The following is a 22,858-nucleotide window of genomic DNA, read 5'->3' as shown; positions in this document are numbered from 1 at the left end:
TTTCAGAAGCAACATCCCCTGGTGTCTAAGTTTTCTTCCCAAAATTGATTCTAAAACTGAGAAAAACTCTGTTGAGATGCTCTGAATCAGACTTGCACTTTGTGGTTAACTGTTCCAGAAATTCTATAATTCAAATTATAATCTTCTCCTAAATAATGTATGAGTGAAACCTGCTGCACTATAATATATACTATATAATGAAAAGCAACAAAAAAGAAGTATATTCACTGATGCATTTATCTTGTTATCAAACAGGAATAAAGGGTTCGGTTGGTAATGTTAACTTGCCAAATGGTTACTACATGTACTACACCTCACTAATTTTCAAAATATAAACTGTTCCTAAATATAAACTGTGCCTAACACTAATACTTAGTGAACTTGTCACCTTGTAAACCTTACTGTGGCAATTAGACAAATAAAATGGATCAGAGTATAAAAAGACATTTTCAAACTGTAGAAGAAAAAACAGAAACACCATTTATAGTCAAAATTACAGCGCCTGAAACATCAGCTGTTGACATTTTGTATGGCTCTAAGCAGGTGGTCAGATGTAGGAGGACAAGCCAAAACAAAAAAAGGAAAATAAGGAAAAAGACGTGACTAAGGAGACCCAGTGTTCAGGGCCTCAGCACTAGGAACATACATACATTGTGAAAAAAAGAAACCATTATGTTGAATGGAATACTGAAATGAACCATTGCTGAATAAAATCTATGAGAAACTCATCTGATTTTAAAGGTACATACATCTGAGTTTCAATTTCTCTAAGAAAAACAGAAAATGAGGGGAAAATGGGAGTGTGCCTAGTCTATGAGGATTCCTTCTGCATTTTCCTTGGAAATCCATAGTACAAATCCCTAAAACTGACATCAACACTTGGAACCCAGTTAACTCTCAGTAAATGTTCATCTAATAAGTGAACAAAGAGTGACAACATGTAATATTTACTGATACACATTCACCTTCCTTCATGAAATTCTTCTGACTCCAACCAAAGCCTGGCCAAATTGGATTTCATGAAAGCCTTCATTTTGTCTGAAATTCCCTGCTTTACAGAGAAAATAATATTTATTCTTTCAGATTATTAGGGATAAAAGAACAAATTCACTCCAGCTATTGTTCTTCCTTTTAGAATGACTACAAAACAAAAAGTTGTAGTTTATACTTTTCCGGCTTGTATCTCTGTATCGATTCCTAAGAGTATTTGTAAAAATAGATCACCATAGATCATTCCTAAATTGGCAAGGTGTTTGCTCATTTTTAGGATGTTAAGATAGAGAAATTTTACTCCTTTATTTATCAACCTTTTCTAGAATTCAGTAACTCTATCAACTTTGCTTATATCTATATACTTTGTGAGGTGTGTTTTTAACTTCTTTGTTTTTTCCATCGCCTTTGCTATTTCCTCTGCTTCTTCCTTTTATGAGACAAAGCACTCTCCTTGGGAAGCCACTTATTTATAATATAATGCTTCAATCTCAATTCTATCTACTCTTTAATTGGGTGCTTGATCCCAATCCCTTTATCCTTTCTAAAATCCAGATGGATTACAAATGTTAAAATACCTTCCTGAGTGGACTTTTCCATACCAGGAGCCCACTGTACGTAAGAGAAGCAGACCAAAAGGTGACAGATTTGCATGTTAGAGCCCAGGGATCAGTTTCAAATCACAGAAAAAGTGGTCTTAGCTAAAGCCACTGAAGGAGACGTTCCTTCTTCTGTTTTTCTCTCTTTTAACCTGTGCTCAAAGGACATTCTTAGAATTTGGGGATGGATGGTACTGTAGTTCTAACTGCTAAATGGTCATTAATTCTCTACTTCTCTGGGCATCATGTATAGATCTGATAAGGCCTGAACCACTAGCCTTTGTGTATGTGTATGGAATATGTGTAATTTCAATTACCCAAAGGTCCACATGTGAATCTCTTAACATACTGACTTATGCTATGCTTCAACAAACTGGTTGAAACCAAAATACAAGATCTCCTAAGAAGAGGATGACTCTCTTCTCCTGTTGGTGAACTAGCCCTCCTTTCTCACAATGGTCTGAATAAACTTGATGACTTTTAAATCCATGCCAGGAATGTGCCAAGGAAGACAGACAGACAGTAATGTTCTTAGCCAGAAATCTGTACCCTTGCTGCAAAAACTCTTATTTCTCTGACTTTCTTTTATTTTAGTTCCTGTTTAGATTATACAAAATTGATATTAGAAGATATTAAAGTCACAAACATGATATCATTGAATCATATCTGTGCATTTTAAAGATAATATTTTCATTTTAGAACACTATTAAGCTTTTATTAAAATGATATCAGAGTCTCCCAGACAAAAACAGAAGAACTCATGAAACCAAAATATTTTCATTAGTTCTGGGTTTAACATGAAGTATTTGTTTATCATAATGCACTGAGGGGAAAAAAAAAAACCAATGTGATGTTCTCATCAACAGTATTAGTAATGCTATTGATGCAGAATCCAATGCAACTTTGATGGCCTTGAAAAGAGTTTATTACTGCCCTGAGTAATAGACTGAAGGAAGTAGGATGCTCATTTTACAGGCATCTATTAAGCTACCAAGAATGGTTTTAAGAATACATAGGTATCCATTCTTGAACAAAAACAGTTCTCAAAAGATCATCTTTCCAGTTGTAATACTCTGCTAGCACTAGTCATCCTCATCGTCACCAAAACCATCACCACCACACATTTAGCACGTACGTTCTAGCTTCTGTTCTTACTCAAAGACGCAGATACTATAATTATGCCCATTTTACAATTGAGGAAACTGAGGGTTAAAGTAAATTGTCCACAGACACAAAACTCATTAGTGGTATAGAAAGGGTTGAACCCAGCCTATTTGGCTCCAGAGTCCTTTTGCTCTTTGTAATATTCAATGTTTAGGAAGCATCCTACTATCACAGTCAAATCTTCCTATTATTGATACTATGAATAAACTTACATGTGAGGCATTTTTATATGTCACAAGAAATATAAAACATTCCAAAGAGAAACAAAATTATGTGTTATCTTTTAAAATTCAGGTTTTGGTATAAGTTGAAGTACACCATCATCATTCCATAAAGAAATACAAAGTCTCAGGTGTGATGCTGATAGTTGGATAAAGAATAATACATTATTGGATACAAGATTCTGCTTTGTGACTTTTTCCATTTTCACTAAAACTCTACTAAGAGAGGTGGTATGATCAGGCTGACAGCAATGGCGATCCAAATCTTGGAGCGGACACCAGAGCGGTTCTACAGTTTCCTTCGCAGAGACTTAATAATGCAGAAGTCAGCCTTCCTGGTTGACCTGAGGTAAGTGTTTCTGAGTTAAAGGGATAAGCTAAACAAGTCAGCTCTGGGATTTCTAGATGAAGCAGGCCTAAAGATGATGTCACTTATTCTGGTACCACAGACAGGGAAGACAGAGAAAAAGAGAAGAAAACCAGAAGTCTAGTGTAATAAATTTTAATGCCTAAATTAAGCAAGAACCACCCACACCCTGTTGACTTTGCCAAAACACTGGCATTGAGTCTGCTTGGAAACCCAAGGCAGAGAAGTGAAGGCAAAAAGCAAAAAACAGGTGCGAGGCAGAGCAAGTGCAAGAGAAGGAATATTTAGTAAATACTAGTAGCTTTCAGCGGTATGATTTGGAGATATGTAACATCCTTGTGATGTTATTTTCTTGCAGCTCTTATATTATTGTGCATCTCTATGACTCAAAGATATCAGAGTCTGTGGGAAGTGGACAAGATTATAAAAGCTGTTCTCAGACACAAATGACTACATTGTGGTGCTTCATTGTTCTAAGGTCAGTATATTTTTGTATGTCAAAGAAGGAAAAAATTAATCTTATCACAGGTAAACTAGTAAGGTTTCAAGTTCAAAGTAACTAGGGGAGCTCTACATATACCTAAATAATCAGGCATATACACAAAACTCACGATTTCCTCACAACTTTCACGTGATATATGCCCTCCTTTCCAGAAAGATTGAGAAAATGGCCACACACAGAGGAATTAGCCTTTGAGAGAGAAAGATTGGAAGAAAGGGGGAAACTCATATTCATTAATTTGTGTTCACTATATTCATTCATACTATAGTCATATTTAATCAATACGAGGTCACTGTATTCATTCATACAGCACACAGCTTAAAAGGGATGGGATGAGGGAGGGGCTAGGAAATCGTAGGGCAGAGTCACAGTCAGACAAGGTTAAAGACGACAAACCATTTTACAGACTTTCACTTGAGCAAACACTCACGAGATCAACAAGAAGTTCATACCTGTTTTCAGAACTGCATGCCTCTTAGGTACTGCCAGCCTCATGGAACTGGAACCACAGGAATGAGTGATTTCCTCCAGAAATTTCCAGAAAGCAGCCCTGTTTTCTTTAGCCGTGCTCCAGGTCACCCTGGAGTTCAATCCACCATGATGACTGCCAACTCTGTTGCTCTTTTGCAGTTTTAAAGTCAGTTCTAAATTGGAAATTTCCTTACTACTTATTTTGAAATATCCCTGGCAGGTGAATCAAACACAGCATAACCCCGATTCAACCAAAGACTTTGATTGGCACAGTCTCTGATAAATGTTTGGTGATAACAGCCTGAGAAGAGTTTATGGTGTGGTATTCTTGCAGGATTTGGAAAGCAGGGGTTGTAAGATTTGGAATGAGTAATGATAAGTATATCATTGATATTATGGGGAAAGACAAAGTACTGGAAAAGAGAAAAGTAAGAAAGGGAGAAAGGCAGAGAACCTGATTAGAAAATTGTTTCTGCTTCTTGGAAACCCTTGTCACAGAGCTGCGTCAGTTACTGACAGAAGGGCCAGCCAAGAAAGCCACAAGGAAAAGGCTTTTGTCTTGTGATCACTGCCCTCTATCATGTCCAGCTGTTTTCTCCTCACACTGGAAGATGGGTTCTTCATGTTCTTCTTGCCATTAAAAAGACAGTCACACAAACCCTTGGAAATAGCCATTTCCCTGAACGAACAATATTTTGAGGCAGATGAACAGGAAAAAAGAAACAGATGATGTCATTCAGTATGTTACCTGACTGACTTTTCACAGAACAGGCATTCTAAAAAAGAATTAACTGGAAAAATTCATGAACTTATATCCAAACTTAAAGTTTAATTCACTATGTCCCTTCAAGAGAAAAAAGTTTTGTGTTGCAACTTGAGCAATTACACCCTATGACAGCTACTGAAATGCCAGCTGGAGCTCAGGAGTAAGTGGAAAGTCCTTCCCTCTCACGCTCAGGCTGCAAATCAATCTTATTTCTTGTACTCTTCCAGTGAAAAACTGTGTAAGAGACAGGATCCACACAACTTGAGATTACAGAAACAACTTGAGATTCTATAACAGGTTGAACTATGAACTCTGATATGTATGTGAGAAGAGGGGTTTAGAAGTTCTAGTCACCTAATTAGTTTTATCTCCTAATTTAGTTGTATAGTCTTCTCAAACTTTTCTACCCAAGTGCCAATAATGGTGGGAATGGAATAGAGAAGATACACAATAAAAATGATAGGTCTTTGAATTCTTATGTTTTTTCTTAAAACATAAGAATAAGATTTATCTATTAAATAAATGTTTATTTGCATTCTTCTGCATCATATATCACTTTGCTTTCAATTCAAGTTTTTACTCCAAATCAACAATTAACTTCAAGAAAATGTATCACATACACTTTGTGACTCTACATTACCCTGGGTACACATCTATACACCTCAGCATTAAAGGACTTAGATTAGTTTGAAGACCTTGTGTTTTGTTTTGTTTTGTTTCTATTCAACCCCTGTGCAACTAGTGGGCACTATGTATTCTTTCTCTGATGCTTTCACCAAAACTAACTTCCTTAGTATATTAAAGATTTATCATGAGAATTCAAAATTGATTTTTCAAAATCCAATCTTGGCTTTTTACCTAAATATTGATTTAAACCAGTTATATTCTTTCTATTCTGTGATCAAAGTCGGGAACGCATCTTTGCTGTGTGCATTTCCTCTCGATGCTGCTTTTGGTGGCTCTGAATAGAACATCTTTTATCAGGCTTAGAAAATCTGCTGGCATCTGTGTCCTGGAGAAGAATCACTGTATTCCCAGGAGAAAGAATTTGAGAACTTGTCTTATGATGACTCTCCATGGCTGATCAGATGGAATGTATGGAATTAAATGTAAGATAAAGTAGGGATAGAACACAAAAAGCAGGCCCTGATACCCTGACCAAATAACTCCCTCAGTTCTCTGTTCTGCAAATAAGTCTCTGAAGCCAGAAGGTGCCAAATTCAACTTTGGAAGGCGTTTTCCACCTTCATGCTCAGCTTTCATCTTATTTCCTTCTGGAAACTAATGCAAAAGGGAAAGAAAAAGTTTTCTATAGATATGCTGTATTTTTTTAAGAAGCCAGACACAGATGACTACATGTTATATGATTCCATTTATACAAAATGCCCAGAAAAGGCAGGTTTATAGAGACAAAAGCAGACCAGCAGCTGTCTAGGACTATGGGGAGGAGCAGGGATTAACTGCAAAAGGACATAAGAGAAATTTGGGGAGTGTTGGAAATGTTCTAAAATGTAAATATGGTGATATTTGGACAACCCTAGAAATTTAATAAAAATCACTAAACTGTAGGCTTACAATGGATGAACTCTGTGGTATGGAAATTATGTATCAATAAAGCTGCTTAAAGAAAGAGATAATGCCAGTCTTTGGAGAAAAAGGATGTTTCAATTAGACTTGTAATGATCTAAATATCATGAGAAATTTCTGGCTAATTAGAAGTATTTAAACACAGCAATATAGGACATAGCTTAAATTAACTGAAAGTGATGCCAAGACAAGCAGAAAGCACTGTACTTTAGGAAGTTGCTGTTTATATCAATTTTTTACATTTCTTTTTGTTGTTGTTGTTCATTTATATGGAACATTTGCCACCCAGAAGTGGATTTGGGCTTTATTAGTTTGTCATCCTGATAATATATCTCCCAAGAAAGAAGGTTAAACCAGCTAACACCTTTAAAATTTTTAGAAGGATGGGAAAAACAAGTAAATGAAATGTAAGAGGCTATCTCCTTTTCTGATTTTGTTCCTACAGAAAGACCCTAGCAAGGAAAGAAGCAAAAAATCAGGAGATAATACTGAGAATCATGTGTGTTTCAGGAGATAATACTGAGAACCACGTGTGTTAGATGCTCAATCAATCCAATTTTGTCTTCCTGGTCCACAGGAAGACTGTATTTCCCAGTTTCCTCTGAGTTTAAGATGGAACCATGTCTGACAAAATATAAGCAGAAGTGATGTATGGCATTTTTAGGCAAGGCAATAAAACATATTGCATAACTATCCAAGCTCTCTCTCTCTTCCCTCTGGATAGAACTGGAAGTGAAAAACTCCAAGGTTGTTGAACCCAACTCATGGAAGAATCTTAGATGCCTGAATTACTTCTTTGAAGAGAGCTGACCAGGAGAGCTGCTCAACTGGCATTGGACTTTGCCGGTACAAGAAAGAAACCTTTTTTGTTGAGCCACTGAAATGCTGGGATTGTCTGTTGTAGCTTATCACCCTAACCAATTACCCTAGTTGCTTAGTTGTTATTTAATTGCCTTAACTAATATAACACACTATAGAGCTCAAAGTGTATTTCTTCCTTTTATCACCTGGTTCTATTCTTTCCCTCATGCCCATCTCTCCTCTTTCTCCTCCTATTCCCCTACTTCATGACTCCGGTTAATGTGCACTTCTGAGACAGAGGAAGAAATGTGTGAGTAGTATTCAGCCTGTTCCTCATTAAGACCCTTCTTCAAGAGGTGGAATATTTGAATGGAATAAGGTAAAAATCGTAGTCTGCCATTCTTTATGCAGAAGAGGTAGAATGTATCTCAAGTCTTTGGTTAAAATGTTGCATTATTACCAAGAGCAATGCTTTGCCCACCCTCCTTAGGGGAAAAAATAAATAAATAAAACCCTACAGCGATAAATGCCAAGAAAGGAACGTCAGAGTTGCCAGCCACCTTGTGGGTCATGAACTTTGCTCTCATTCTCTGAAGCTTCTGGTAGTGGAGAAGTGCATTCTGGTTGCTCTAATGCTTTTGGTCCACCCCTGCGAGTTATCTTCCCAAAACAACAAATTACCATTTCAATTCATTTTCAAACTACGTCATTATCCAGGTACCCTTTCCTCCTTTTCTGCATATAGAACAAATGCAAGGAAAGAAGAGAGGACCTGCCACAATTCCGAAACCACGCCCTGGGCCACACTCCGCCCAAACCATCACCCCAGCCCTTCAGCTTGTCAACCCCAGTTCCCCCCAACTCCACTGTCAAAAAATAAAACAATTCAAATAAAAAACAGCTCATAAAACAGTAAACAAAATAAAGTCAGTTTTCTTTTTTTTTTTTTTAAAGAACAAAATGAAACTTGAGGGAAAACTTACTGGAGTTACAGTTTATCCTGATACAGTCTAGATGGGGAAAAATAAATGAAAGATGAAATTGCATCCTTCAAGGTAACAGCTGCAGACATCCAAAAACAATCAGTCCACCCTTCCGGGGACAGACACACGCAAGAAATGTGGCCATTTTATATATATATATACAGTATGCACAAGTTTAAGGGTGGGTGTATATGTACAGTATATTGTTTAGTAAAGTTGGATACATATATATATACACACACACATATATATATATACACGTATGTATAGAGATATATACTGGTATACATATATATCCACAATAGACACCGAGTAGGCTTCTTTTTTTCTTTCAAAAATCCTATTCACTTAGATAAAGTATTTCAAAACTGGACTTTGAAATATTAATTTTGTTAAACTTGGAAAATACTGCAAAAATTTCCCCACCAAATGCAGGTTTTAGTTTGTTTCCCTTTACAATTGGTTTTTCTTAAAATTTATCTTTAAAAGTAGCATCAAGACAATTTTTGTTTTAGTATTTCAAAGATATATCACCAGTCTGACATATTGTATCATTTTAAAAAAATCTGTCCATGAAGTTTCTCAGTGCAGTATTTAACCCTTTCTCTTTTTCTAAAACCAAACTCCCTCCACCCTCTCTCCTCAGGTCAGGCCCCAAATGCTATAGAAATTTATGTAGGCAGATTTGCCATTATCCTCAGAGGTAAGGAAAGGGTTAACACCACCTGGTCATTTTCTGTCATAAAATGGCCACTTGCAAACAGCTAACCGCACAAACACCCATCCCAGATTTTAGAGAGGCGGGCTCGGGTGCTGGATAAAAGGAGTTGTATGATGTTATCATAATTGATTGGGGTCTCCGCTGTGGTTTCAAAGGCCCCCAGACCAACCCGCTCATGAAGCCCATCTCCGTCTTCCTGCCTGAATGCTCAGACTGAATCAAGCGCCCACAGCATTTGAGGAGAAGGCGAGACAGGCACATGGGGAGGAGGTCTTGGGCACCTTTGACATCCTACCTATTTCACTCTGTGATCCTGCATCCTGAAGAAAGAAAATTCTTTTTTTTTAATGGGAAAGAGAGGGAATAAAGGGTGGCTAATTTTCTTGTGCTGGTCACCAGACAAGGTATTGTGTGCCAGAGATCAGAGTATCCATCCTTTTATTAATATCTGTTTGGAGTCAGGGACACACAGTATAAAAGGTCTAGAGCAGAGTCAATGGGTGTTAGTAGGGGTTGGGCAGAATGGTCAGAGAAATGTCTCAGGTTAACTGTTACCAGGCTGCCCAGTTGAACCTAAGTTTAGTTTTCAATGGTGGGAATTCCTATAAGAATTTGTTTAAAGCCAGACATTAAAAGGTAGAAGTAAAACAATAAAGAAAAGGAGAAAATTACAGGAAAAAAATACAGTTAGAAACTGTGCTCTTCTTCTAGCTAAGGTTAACCCAATAGTTTTGGAGGACTTGTGGAAGATAATGCCACGATTTGAATTTCCTGAAGTAAACCACTTTAAGCAAGCGAGAAAGAAACCAGTGGCAAATGACAGGGCAGAATGAAACTACGTGAATCCAGATAGGAGCAATTTATAACACCCAAGCATTCTGAGGAAGGGGGCAGGAAGCTTATTTGTTCCCCAGAAGAACATCTCTTGAGAAAAATCTGGGTTTGGTTTCGTGCGGTTAGGTTTGTCATGTGTCGTCAACCGCAACAGAAAAGTGGGAGCAAACAGCCCTGGAGCAACTGGTACGATCACCGGACAGAGGAGGCCATGCCCCTGGTGAGGACTGGGGAAGGGGAGAGCAGGGAGGGAGGAAGAAGTGGGGCCTCAGATGCCGGTTCGCCTACCATCCCCCGAGGCTGGAGAAATGCCCCTCACTGATGGATTCAAGAAAGAGGGGAAGCAGAAGTATGGGCATGCTTCAGAGAGGGAAAGGGAAAGAGTGAGCCTAAAGCATCAAACCCAAGAACTTTAAACAAGAAGTGGTTTTCTGCTTTGGTTTCTGTGCTGCTGAGGATTTATTCTTAGTCAAGGACCTGGTCTAGGCAGAGGTATTGGGTTGGGCTTGTCCTTCAGGGTTCACTCAAGTAGTTCCATGAACGGAATGGTGTCTTTAAACCACCGTGAGGACTTGGAGCTTTCAAGAGAGCAGCCAACTGGGTATGTTACGTCAAGAAGTGAAAAATTATTTTGCTGCTTTACTTGAAGAATAAGTTTGAGGAGAAAAATCTACCCCAGTTCCTTGTTCACAGGGTCTGAGAGGGTGGTCTTGATAGTGATGATGTATTTTTTAATGAAAAGTGAATCAGAAGAACTGACCTGGGAAGGTAGTTTCCTTTAGATCTCCAGTAGCAGCCGAAGGTCTCTCTCTGCCTGAGCCTTGGCATGGTATTTGAGGGATGTGGGTATGTGTGTGTGTGCTGTTCATTCTGTTTCAGTTTTTTCATTTAATTTTAGTAAATAAGGAGAAATTATTATTTTTTTTATATTGATGAGCTTCAGGTTGAGCACGGAAGAGGTGAATGTTTCTAGGAGTCTTATGTCTTCAGTGGCGCATACAGTAAACAGTAGTCTGCAAGTCCATGCTTCCAGAAAGAGAACATCTGGAGAATCTGAATGCAATTAACCAAGCTGCATGGCACTGCCTACAAGCCTCCACCACTGAAGAAGGGTTGCCTGCATTCTGCTGAGGATTCTTACAGGCCCATGAATGAGGCTGTACCAATACTGATTGACTTTTCTGCTGTATGGCTCAATTCAAACCAAGCACTAAGAAAAAGATGCCTTCCGTGCATGTTTAAAAGGTGACCATCGTGAAAGCAGTTAGAAGTCATTAAGTCTGTCACATCACTGAGCCACAGTATTGATCTGTGGAGGTGACAGATAACCCATGATGACTGAGTAGTTTAGAAACATTGGTAGTCCCACCTCTGTGACCTACTTTCTTTGTTTCAGATCTATCAAGCAATCATAAAAACACTATTGATTTATTTCAGAAAGTTACTGTGAGATTAAAATAAGATTTTCAAAATATTTTAAAATACTATAATATTAAAAATTATTATTGTATCTTTTAATACCAAGAGATAAAAATATGATTGGTCAATGGCCAACCTCAAAGCTTTTAAAAACGTGCTATGTGTAGCTGGACATTGCTCATGGCTGCTATTGCCACGGCTGGCTATCTTCAGAAAGCAAGGCCCTTGGAAAAGCCTAGTCCCCTTGATATTTAAGAGATACGTTACATCAGAAAAATACAGACATTTATATCATGACCTTTTATGTGTGAACAATTTGAAATAAATTGGAATATCATTCATGCCTGTGCTAGAAAAGAGACACAACTTAAATGGAGGGAGGGATCCTTTGAAATTAGTTTTGGGGATTGTGTACGTAAATGCACACACTGTTTGGAGATGTTTTCTACTATAATGAAAAAAAAAGGGTAATATGAATTCATGACAAGGAGAAAAAAAAGCATTTATGAAGGGCTATATTCTGGGGAGGGGGGGAAGAGAACCTTCAAACAAAGCATGAGTATGAAGAGTTGTGTACACACGTACAAGGAATTTAAGTTCAGTTTTCTGTGTTAGGTTTGAAAGAAAGTAAATTCAAACCAGTAGTTGTGGTGAACCCTACCCTTCAGGGAAACAAGAAGTGACCACTGTTTCTAGAGAAGAACAGTGCTCTTCTGCCTAAGATGCCTCAACTTAGGAGGAGCTATACTGATCACGTGCAGAAACGAGCCAGGAGGCAAAAGCAGAGTCTTTCAAAAAAGCACACCTCCCAGATTTTCGTGACAGTTTAAAATGCAAAAATAATGCTTCTAGGAATACACCTGGGATCTATGACTGTGTGTACGTGTGCATGTGTGAGAGAGAGAGGGACAGAGAGGGAGAGAAAGAGAGAGAGACAGAGAGAGAGAGAACCTGTTCATCTCTTTCGTCATCCCCTTTTATCTCCCTCCACCTCCATTTTTCCTTCTAAGATGTGAGACCTGTCATAGTTGGCCTTCTAATCTTACAAAACAACATCTAAAAAGGAAAAAAAAAAAGTTTTCTTTTTAAAGGCAATGTGCATTTCCCCAGGACCCCGCGGGGCTGAATATTCCTTATATCTCTGGCTCTCTCTTACCTTGAAATAGACAGTTAAAAACTGACCCTATCTTCTTTTCTGTGAGCTAGTTAGGAGGTCACATTTGTTTTCGTTTTAGTTGTGGGAGGGGTTATGTTTTATTTTTATTTCTTCTGTTGTTTTTCAGAGAACTTGACAGTAGGCTACTGGTGGCTGGTTTCAGGTATGCACGCTGGTTGGTTGGTTTCAGGTGGGGAGGATGGTGTAGGGAGGGGAAGGTGAGGGGGACAGGGGAATGCCAGTCCCTGCAGGCTGCTCAGTACACTCTGTTCTCAAGGCTGTTTGCTATGCGGGCCGCAGGCTTTGGGCCTTTGAAGGGTTGAATACCATCTTTTGATTTACCATGGCTGATGGTGGGGAGGATTGGAAACTCAAGAACACCCACAAAGATCTAGCAAAAGAGAAAAACAAAACCCAAAATAACCAAACACACACATACACAAACCAAAGAAAAACCAAGAGACACACTGACAACAGAAATCAAATGTGCTTGGAAAAGAAAAACGGCATAGTGTTGTAAAAGCTGCAACTTAGAAAAAAAAAAGAAGAAGAGAGACACAACTAAACAAGCCACTGCTCAAAACAGTCTTCTGTGTCCTAGAGATTTTTAGGATTGTCGTGTAGGCATTTTTCAAGAGTGACCAGTTGACCTGACAGCAGACAAGACTGGTATTGATTTCCCACCTTCCCACCAGGCCATCTAGGGTTGTGTATCGTCCTGCATCTGATACATTTGTCCATCATGTCTTCTCCATGCCTCTGACAAGCCATTCCACTGACATCTTTATGAAGGAGTTGTGTATCTAAACATATTCTACATAGCCAAACAAATCAGAGGCTTAGAAAGTTTGAGCTCAGCTGTATCACTAATCCTGTCAACACAGGGCACTGACTTTCTACTGAGTAGAATCAGCAGAAATAGAGACTGCTTTTTTTCCTTCCAAAAACCAAGAGGTCCTCACTCTCCATAGAAGATTGATTAGAATCCAGTCAAGAAGGTCAGCAGCCTGAGAGGATGTGAGGCCATAAAAGAGGAATTTCCAAAGTATCATTATAGGTAATTACAGTAGAAGAACAGGTCCTCTCTCAATAAAGCTACAAATTTGAAACTGTCATAATTTTTCAACACTAAGGAAAAATGGATATGTATTATATAAGAACAGAGTAACTGGTAACAGTGTGACTTAATAATTTTTATAAAAAGGGCTGCCGAGTGAGGGGAGGAATGTCAGGAAGGAAGAAGGAATACATATCAGGACCACACCATCCTTCCATGTGTCAGAGACTCTAAACTTATAGAATTTTTCCCCGATGGGACAACAGAAATAATGTGACTTGTGCTCCCCACTAGGAGAAAGTAAATATAAGGAGATACTAGTGTCATCAAGGCCACCAGAATTTCCCATGTGAATAGTCCTTGTGGAGCTTCAAACAATGCATTTCTCATCCCACTGACATGGCTTCGTTCTCTCAAACACCACCCTCCCATTTTGCTTCCATCTCATGTCCTGTCCCTGTCCTCTGCTTTGACTGTTTTGAGTGGTGACCAAGGAGTTGGACTTAATGGGAATGTGATTGATCAAAAGATGGACCAAAGTAGCGTGTTTTACACAAAGCTAAACGATTCCAAAAAACCAAGAAAGGAAACTTAGAAAACAAATCTTCTAGTAAAGAAACCACCACTGTCAGAAACCAGAAATTGACATCAAAACCTCATGCAGAAACAAGGAGAAGGTGTTTGTTGCTGTTGGGATTTATCCTTGGCCTATTAAACAAGAGGTGAGCAGCTAAATTTCAAGAAACAAACAAAGAATTCAGTCAAACCAATGAAAATCAGAAAAGAAAGGGAAGACAAGCCCAAACAGAGTGGCAGAGGGTACTTCATACGATACCTAAGTTAACCATGAGCTTGACGCGCCCCCCATCCAGCTCCAAACGCAGGGTGTCAGCAGAGTCCCTGGAGGTAGTAGCCACCAGCAGCCCATAAGCTCGCTGGGACATGAAGCGGAAGGACACGTCCTCTGCCTCGGTGTGCATGACCATGGGCATGATGATCTTCATGTACATGCTGCCGTCGTAGCTCAGGATGGACGCCTCTGCAGAGAAGAAAGGAGGGGATCGTCAGGATGAAGGATGCCAGAGTCTGCCTTTGCTTCCAGGGTAAGCAGAGTAGAAGGAGAGGGCACCAAATTAGTAGACAGGTGGCTTGTGCTTGCTAGACCTCCATTGCCACTTTTGAGCTGTATGCAGACCCCTTAAACTCTGAGGTTCTATTTCCTCATTTGTAAAAGGCACCTGATGGCACTGGTCCCTGCCTTACCATGCTCACTGACTTGTCAATGGTACCACATGAAATAATGGATGTGAAGGCATTTTGCAAAAGCGAAAATGCCCTCACAAATGGTAGTAATTCTGTATGCTGTAGACACGACAAAGCAAAACAAGACACTAAACAAAACTTGAGTCCTGTAAGTATTTCATGAAGAACAGGAGGGAAGCAGCAGTTTATAACCACCACAGCAAACAAATACATACTTGCCAGAGTGCTGCTAGAAAAAGAAAAGAGCAGCAGTATAGCCAGGCCCCGTAACATCTCTGGTGGCCAGGCCTTGTAGAAGTTTGCTTGGCCCGTTCAAAGAAGACTGATGGAGCCAGGGCCAGAACAACAACAACAGAAGCTAAGGACACCGTTGGGAACCAGACATTTTACTTTTATTCAAACAGCACTTTTATAGGAAAGGAAGAAGCTCACTTTTATTTGAAACCTTCTCTAGTCCGAACACTTTGGTTATGAGCCCTCCACCCCCTCCAATATGTTACCTCGTTTAATGCCACAACGTGGGTCTATCATTCCTACTTTCGAACAGAAAACCAAGGCACTTAGGGGGAGCATGTTATCATGCCTAAGTTACACGGTCTGGGTTTTAACCCAGTATATCCAATACCAAGTCCAGGGCCTGTAATGTAGCACCATGTTGCTCAAAACGTGAATTTGTTTAATCATTTATTTAGCAAATATTTTAGAGAACACAGGAAGAGAGTATCACTCACATTCCTATGAAGCCAACTGCCACTGAACTCAGCAACTGGCACTGAAAAGGTCCTTACTAAATATTTGCTACATTCCTATATGCACTATGGAGGGTACAAAGGTGAAGCAGACAACGTCCCCTGTCCTGAAGGGAGACTAAGCACACACAAATAACTGTACTAGAATATAAACATGGCTAAATGACCCAGCAAAGATATATTGATAAAGCCAGGAGCATTCAGAAGAGAGAGGCTATAGCATGCAGGTGAGTAGAATTGATGTGGTAAAGTCTGAAGCTGGTCTTGATAGATGGGTGGGGTTTTTAATGAAAGAAGTGATGGCATCAGATTTCACAGGTAGATAAAACAGTATCTCTATACACAAAAAGGAAAGAAGAGGGGTATGCTCAGATAATAGCAAACTTCAACTTAACAGAAGTGTCAAGCATATTTTAAGAATAGTTATACAAAGGTGCTTTGAGATTAGAATAAAATCAATGGACTTTGGTAGATACTGGGAAGTAAATGAATAGTTTTAGATTATGAGGTACCACAATATGCTCATTTGTGACTATATACCAGGCACTCTTCTAGGTGTTGAGGACATGACAGTGAACAAAAGAAACAAACATCTTCTGTCCTCGTGTATAAAAGGCATAAGAACACGGAGAGGCCAGGCAGACCACATGGAAGGTTCTCAAAATAGTACATCATCATCATACACCCAACCTTATTTATACAACACACAAAAGGTCCATGAAAAACATATAAATACACCTGTCATTCCTGGGAATCAACCTTCACCTGGGTAAAATCCATGACATGCTCATAGTTGTATATTATAATGTGCAAACTCTAAGAGGATCACAAATAAAGGTGTGACAGTTACAGATACCATCAAAATGAAAAACATATTTTGAAGATCTGTTCTTAGATGAGAAGCATTATCTAAATGTAACACATGCTCAAGATGTAAAAGAAACGTTTATCTCCTGAAGGAGCAGAATCAAAAGATCAATAACAATAGCTAAAATTTATTGAGCACTTACTACTTGCCTGGTGCTTTCTAGGATTTTACATGCATTAAGATGGCACTTAATCCTCACAAGTACATCGTGAAGAAGACAATATTATTATATTTTATAGATACCAGGTCACACATCCAACAAATGGCAGAGCTGGAAGTTAAATGTAGGCAGTCCGATTCTCATGGCTGTATACATAATGATTCTGCCAAATTGTGAGAGAGTAATACCAGGAGCACACCCATGTTTCTTAGCACACAAAGTACATCTATAATGCTTCATGGCAGACTGTGGTGTTCTTGTGTGTGTGTGTGTGTGCGTGCATGCACATGCATGCACACGTGTGCATATATATACATGCATGTCATTATTTAAAGTTGTATTTTATGAACATATAGAATTATATAGAGATGATATGTATTTCTAAATAATATATTGTTATATATTACTAGGCACAATGCTGTGTGTTTGTGTAATTATGAACACCATTAATTATTACTATGTACCTTCTACTATAGACACCCACATAAAAATACACTCCTTTTTAAAAGATGTTAGGGTATTCAGTGAGCCATGAGATGGTTGTTTTGATGCATTCAACTTAAATAATTCCAAAACTAATGGCCACTTTTATCTCTCTGGATATGTATAGTGACAGAATACATTCATAAATGAATGTATCTTTATGTCAATATTGGTAGTGTCAGAGAACAAATATCAGGTGGGTATGTAGTTAAACACCTAATGGTACAAAATAAAGTATGTATCTCAATGTATACCTTTGTGTGTATCTTGGTGAGTACGTTCTACTATTAACATAGTATTTTTAAGGGGAGGGTGATGAAGCAAAAAACTTAATATAGGAATCAGCTGAAATAAAATTTGTTTCAGAATTCCTATTAATTTGCTTAAAAGATTTCAAACACAAGGGGTACCATGAATGGAATACTATTCAATGGAAAATAAGTCTAAATAAGGAAAGTTATTTGACCTAAAAACTATCAGATTATTGAGTGTTGAAAGACCACCCACATCATGAAATGCTGACATAATAGTACTTACACAGTTCTCCTTTTTTAAATTAATTAATTAATTTATTTATTTATTTATTTATTTATTGGCTGCGTTGGGTTTTCGTTGCTGCGTGCAGGCTTTCTCTAGTTGAGGCGAGCAGGGGGCTACTCTTCGTTGTGGCGCGTGGGCTTCTCATTGCTGTGGCTTCTCTTATTGTGAAGCACGGGCTCTAGGTGCACAGGCTTCAGTAGTTGTGGCACACGGGCTCAGTAGTTGTGGCTCGCGGGCTCTAGAGTGCAGGCTCAGTAGTTGTGGTGCACGGGCTTAGTTACTCTGCAGCATGTGGGATCTTCCCAGACCAGGGCTTGAATCCGTGTCCCCTGCACTGGCAGGCGCATTCTTAACCACTGCGCCACCAGGGAAGTCCCCAGTTGTCCTATTTTGTTCCTCTTTTCCTCCTTTACTACTTCTTTTTGTCTTAAGTGAATATTTCCTAGCATATTATTTTAATTCCTTTGATGGTTCTTAACTAAATAGCCAAGTAACTAAGAGCTACTTTCTTAGTGGTTGGTCTAGGGCTTATAACATACATCTTAATTTATCAGAATCTACTTCATATTTATACTAACTTAATTCCAGTAAGATACAGAAACTTTACTCTTAGATAGCTTTCTTCTGGTCCTCCTTTTTGTGTTATTATTGTTATTCATATAATGTCTATATATGTTTCAAACTCAAAAATACATTGTTCTCAGAGAGAAGATGGCGGAAGAGTAAGACGCGGAGATCACATTCCTTCCCACAGATACAGTAGAAATACACCTACACGTGGAACTGCTCCTACAGTACACCCACTGAACGCTGGCAGAAAACGTCCGACCTCCAAAAAGGCAAGAAACTCCCCCCGTACTTGGGTAGGGCAAAAGAAAAAAGAAATAACAGAGACAAAAGAATAGGGACGGCACCTGCACCAGTGGGAGGGAGCCGTGAAGGAGGAAAGGTTTCCACGCACTAGGAGCCCCTTCGCGGGCGGAGACTGCGGGGGGCGGAGGGGGGAAGCTTCAGAGCCACGGAGGAGAGCGCAGCCACAGGGGTGCGGAGGGCAAAGCGGAGAGGTTCCCGCACAGAGGCTCGGCGCCGAGCAGCACTCACCAGCCCGAGAGGCTTGTCTGCTCCCCCGCCGGGGCGGGCGGGGACTGGGAGCTGAGGCTCGGGCTGCGGTTGGATCGCAGGGAGAGGACTGGGGCTGGCGGCGTGAACACAGCCTGAAGGGGTTAGCGCACCACAGCTAGCCGGGAGGGAGTCCGGGGAAAAAGTCTGCAGCTGCCGAAGAGGCAAGAGACTTTTTCTTGCCTCTTTGTTTCGCGGCGGGCAAGGAGAGGGGATTCAGAGCGCCGCCTAAACGAACTCCAGAGAAGGGCGCGAGCCGCGGCTATCAGCGCGGATCCCACAGCAACAGGGGCGCAGAGGGAAAATCGGAGAGACTCCCGCACAGAGGCTCGGCGCCGAGCGGCGCTCACCAGCCCGAGAGGCTTGTCTGCTCCCCCGCCGGGGCGGGCAGGGCTGGGAGCTGAGGCTCGGGCTGCGGTCGGATCGCAGGGAGAGGACTGGGGCTGGCGGCGTGAACACAGCCCGAAGGGGTTGGCGCACCACAGCTAGCCGGGAGGGAGACCGGGAAAAGGTCTGCAGCTACCGAAGAGGCAAGAGACTTTTTCTTGCCTCTTTGTTTCGCTGCGCGCAAGGAGAGGGGATTCAGAGCGCCGCCTAAACGAACTCCAGAGAAGGGCGCAAGCCACGGCGATCAGCGCGGACCCCAGAGACGGGCGTGAGACGCTGGGGCTGCTGCTGCCGCCTCCAAAAAGCCTGTGTGTGAGCACAGGTCACTCTCCACACCTCCCCTCCTGGGAGCCTGTGCAGCCCGCCACTGCCAGGGTCCCGGGATCCGGGGACAACATCCCCGGGAGAACGCACTGCGCGCCTCGAGCTGGTGCAACGTCACGCCGGCCTCTGACGCTGCAGGCTCGCCCCGCCTCCTCCGTACCCTCCCTCCCCGCGGCCTGGGTGAGCCAGAGCCCCCGAAGCAGCTGCTCCTTTAACCCCGTCCTGTCTGGGCGGGGAACAGACGCCCTCAGGCGACCTACACGCAGAGGCGGGTCCAAATCCAAAGCTGAACCCCAGGAGCTGTGCGAACAGGGAAGAGAAGGGGAAATCTCTCCCAGCAGCCTCAGGAGCAGCGGATTGAAACTCCACAAACAACTTGATGTGCCTGCATCTGTTGAACACCTGAATAGACAACGAATCAGCCCAAATTCAGGAGGGGGACTCTGGGAGCAGGAGATATTAATTTTTCCCCTTTTCCTTTTTTTTTGTGAGTGTATATGTATATGCTTCTGGGTGAGATTTTGTCTGTATAGCTTTGCTTTACAATAGCTTTATTTTACTTCACTATATTATAGCCTCTTTCTTTCTTTCTTTCTATTTTTTCTCCCTTTTACTCTGAGCCGTGTGGACGAAAGGCTCTTGGTGCTCCAGCCAGGCATCAGGGCCGTGCCTCTGAAGTGGGAGAGCCAACTTCAGAACACTGGTCCACAAGAGACCTCCCAGCTCCACGTAATACCAAACGGCAAAAATCTCCCAGAGATCTCCATCTCAACATCAAGACCCAGCTTCACTCGACGACCAGCAAGCTACAGTGCTGGACATCCTATGCCAAACAACTAGCTAGACAGGAACACAACCCCATCCATTGGCAGAGAGGCTGCCTAAAATCATAATAAGGCCACAGACACCACAAAATACACCACCAGACGTGGACGTGCCCACCAGAAAGACAAGATCTAGCCTCATCCACCAGAACTCAGGCACTAGTTCCCTCCACCAGGAAGCCTACACAACCCACTGAACCAACCTTAGCCGCTGGGGACAGATACCAAAAACAACGGGAACTACGAACCTGCAGCCTGTGAAAAGGAGACCCCAAACACAGTAAGATAGGCAAAATGAGACGACAGAAAAACACACAGCAGATGAAGGAGCAGGCTCAAAACACACTGGACTTAACAAATGAAGAGGAAATAGGTAGTCTACCTGAAAAAGAATTCAGAATAATGATAGTAAGGATGATCCAAAATCTTGGAAACAGAATAGACAAAATGCAAGAAACATTTAACAAGGATGTAGAAGAACTAAAGAGGAACCAAGCAATGATGAAAAACACAATAAATGAAATTAAAAATACTCTAGATGGGATCAATAGTAGAATAACTGAGGCAGAAGAAAGGATAAGTGACCTGGAAGATAAAATGGTGGAAATAACTACTACAGAGCAGGATAAAGAAAAAAGAATGAAAAGAACTGAGGACAGTCTCAGGGACCTCTGGGACAACATTAAACGCTCCAACATTCGAATTATAGGGGTACCAGAAGAAGAAGAGAAAAAGAAAGGGACTGAGAAAATTTTTGAAGAGATTATAGTTGAAAACTTCCCTAATATGGGAAAGGAAATAGTTAATCAAGTCCTGGAAGCACAGAGAGTCCCATACAGGATAAACCCAAGGAGGAACACGCCAAGACACATATTAATCAAACTGTCAAAAATTAAATATAAGGAAAACATATTAAAGGCAGCAAGGGAAAAAAAACAAATAACACACAAGGGAATCCCCATAAGGTTAACATCTGATCTCTCAGCAGAAACTCTGCAAGCCAGAAGGGAGTGGCAGGATATACTTAAAGTCATAAAGGAGAAAAACCTACAACCAAGATTACTCTACCCAGCAAGGATCTCATTCAGATTCGATGGAGAAATTAAAACCTTTACAGACAAGCAAAAGCTGAGAGAGTTCAGCACCACCAAACCAGCTTTACAACAAATGCTAAAGGAAATTCTCTAGGCAAGAAACACAAGAGAAGGAAAACACCTACAATAACAAACCCAATACATTTAAGAAAATGGGAATAGGAACATACATATCGATAATTACCTTGAATGTAAATGGATTAAATGCTCCCACCAAAAGACACAGGCTGGCTGAATGGATACAAAAACAAGACCCATACATATGCTGTCTACAAGAGACCCACTTCAGACCTAGGGACACATACAGACTGAAAGTGAGGGGATGGAAAAAGATATTCCATGCAAATGGAAATCAAAAGAAAGCTGGAGTAGCAATTCTCATATCAGACAAAATAGACTTTAAAATAAAGACTATTACAAGAGACAAAGAAGGACACTATATAATGATCAAGGGATCGATCCAAGAGGAAGGTATAACAATTGTAAATATTTATGCACCCAACATAGGAGCACCTCAATACATAAGGCAAATACTAACAGCCATGAAAGGGGAAATTGACAGCAACACAATCATAGTAGGGGACTTTAACACCCCACTTTCACCAATGGACAGATCATCCAAAATGAAAATAAATAAGGAAACACAAGCTTTAAATGATACATTAAACAATATGGACTTAATTGATATTTATAGGACATTCCACCCAAAAACAACAGAATACACATTTTTCTCAAGTGCTCATGGAACATTCTCCAGGATAGATCATATCTTGGGTCACAAATCAAGCCTTGGTAAATTTAAGAAAATTGAAATCGTATCAAGTATCTTTTCCGACCACAACGCTATGAGACTAGATATCAATTACAGGAAAAGATCTGTAAAAAATACAAACACATGGAGGCTACACAATACATTACTTAATAACGAAGTGATTACTGAAGAAATCAAAGGGGAAATCAAAAAATACCTAGAAACAAATGACAATGGAGACACGACGACCCAAAACCTATGGGACACAGCAAAAGCAGTGCTAAGAGGGAAGTTTATAGCAATACAAGCCTACCTCAAGAAACAGGCAACATCTCGAATAAACAACCTAACCTTGCACCTAAAGCAATTAGAGAAAGAAGAACAAAAAAACCCCAAAGCCAGCAGAAGGAAAGAAATTATAAAGATCAGGTCAGAAATAAATGAAAAAGAAATGAAGGAAACAATAGCAAAAATCAATGAAACTAAAAGCTGGTTCTTTGAGAAGATAAACAAAATTGATAAACCATTAGCCAGACTCATCAAGAGAAAAAGGGAGAAGACTCAGATCAATAGAATTAGAAATGAAAAAGGAGAAGTAACCACTGACACTGCAGAAATACAAAAGATCATGAGAGATTACTACAAGCAACTATATGCC

At 40.3% G+C, this 22,858-nt stretch overlaps 1 protein-coding gene across 10 annotated transcripts in view; it reads right to left on the bottom strand.

Moving 5' to 3' along the window:
• The window catches only part of NRXN3 (neurexin 3), a 1,648,091-nt gene that overhangs the window by 1,046,049 nt on the left and 579,184 nt on the right, over positions 1–22,858 (bottom strand). For 8 of the 10 annotated variants that reach the window (XM_057543493.1, XM_057543494.1, XM_057543495.1 and 5 more), the window contains exons 8-9: positions 14,474–14,677; positions 8,452–8,478 (exon numbers count right to left, since the gene is read on the bottom strand). In XM_057543493.1, coding sequence (XP_057399476.1) covers positions 8,452–8,478; positions 14,474–14,677 — 231 coding nt within the window. The remainder of the gene's footprint in view (positions 1–8,451; positions 8,479–14,473; positions 14,678–22,858) is intronic. The other 2 variants (XM_057543504.1, XM_057543498.1) reach the window with 1 other exon arrangement.

This window comes from Balaenoptera acutorostrata, chromosome 3 (genome assembly GCF_949987535.1).
Source record: "Balaenoptera acutorostrata chromosome 3, mBalAcu1.1, whole genome shotgun sequence".
Lineage (NCBI taxonomy): Eukaryota > Metazoa > Chordata > Mammalia > Artiodactyla > Balaenopteridae > Balaenoptera > Balaenoptera acutorostrata.
The sequence above is the reverse complement of the archived record's forward strand: the minus strand, read 5'-3'. Positions and strand labels throughout refer to the sequence as shown.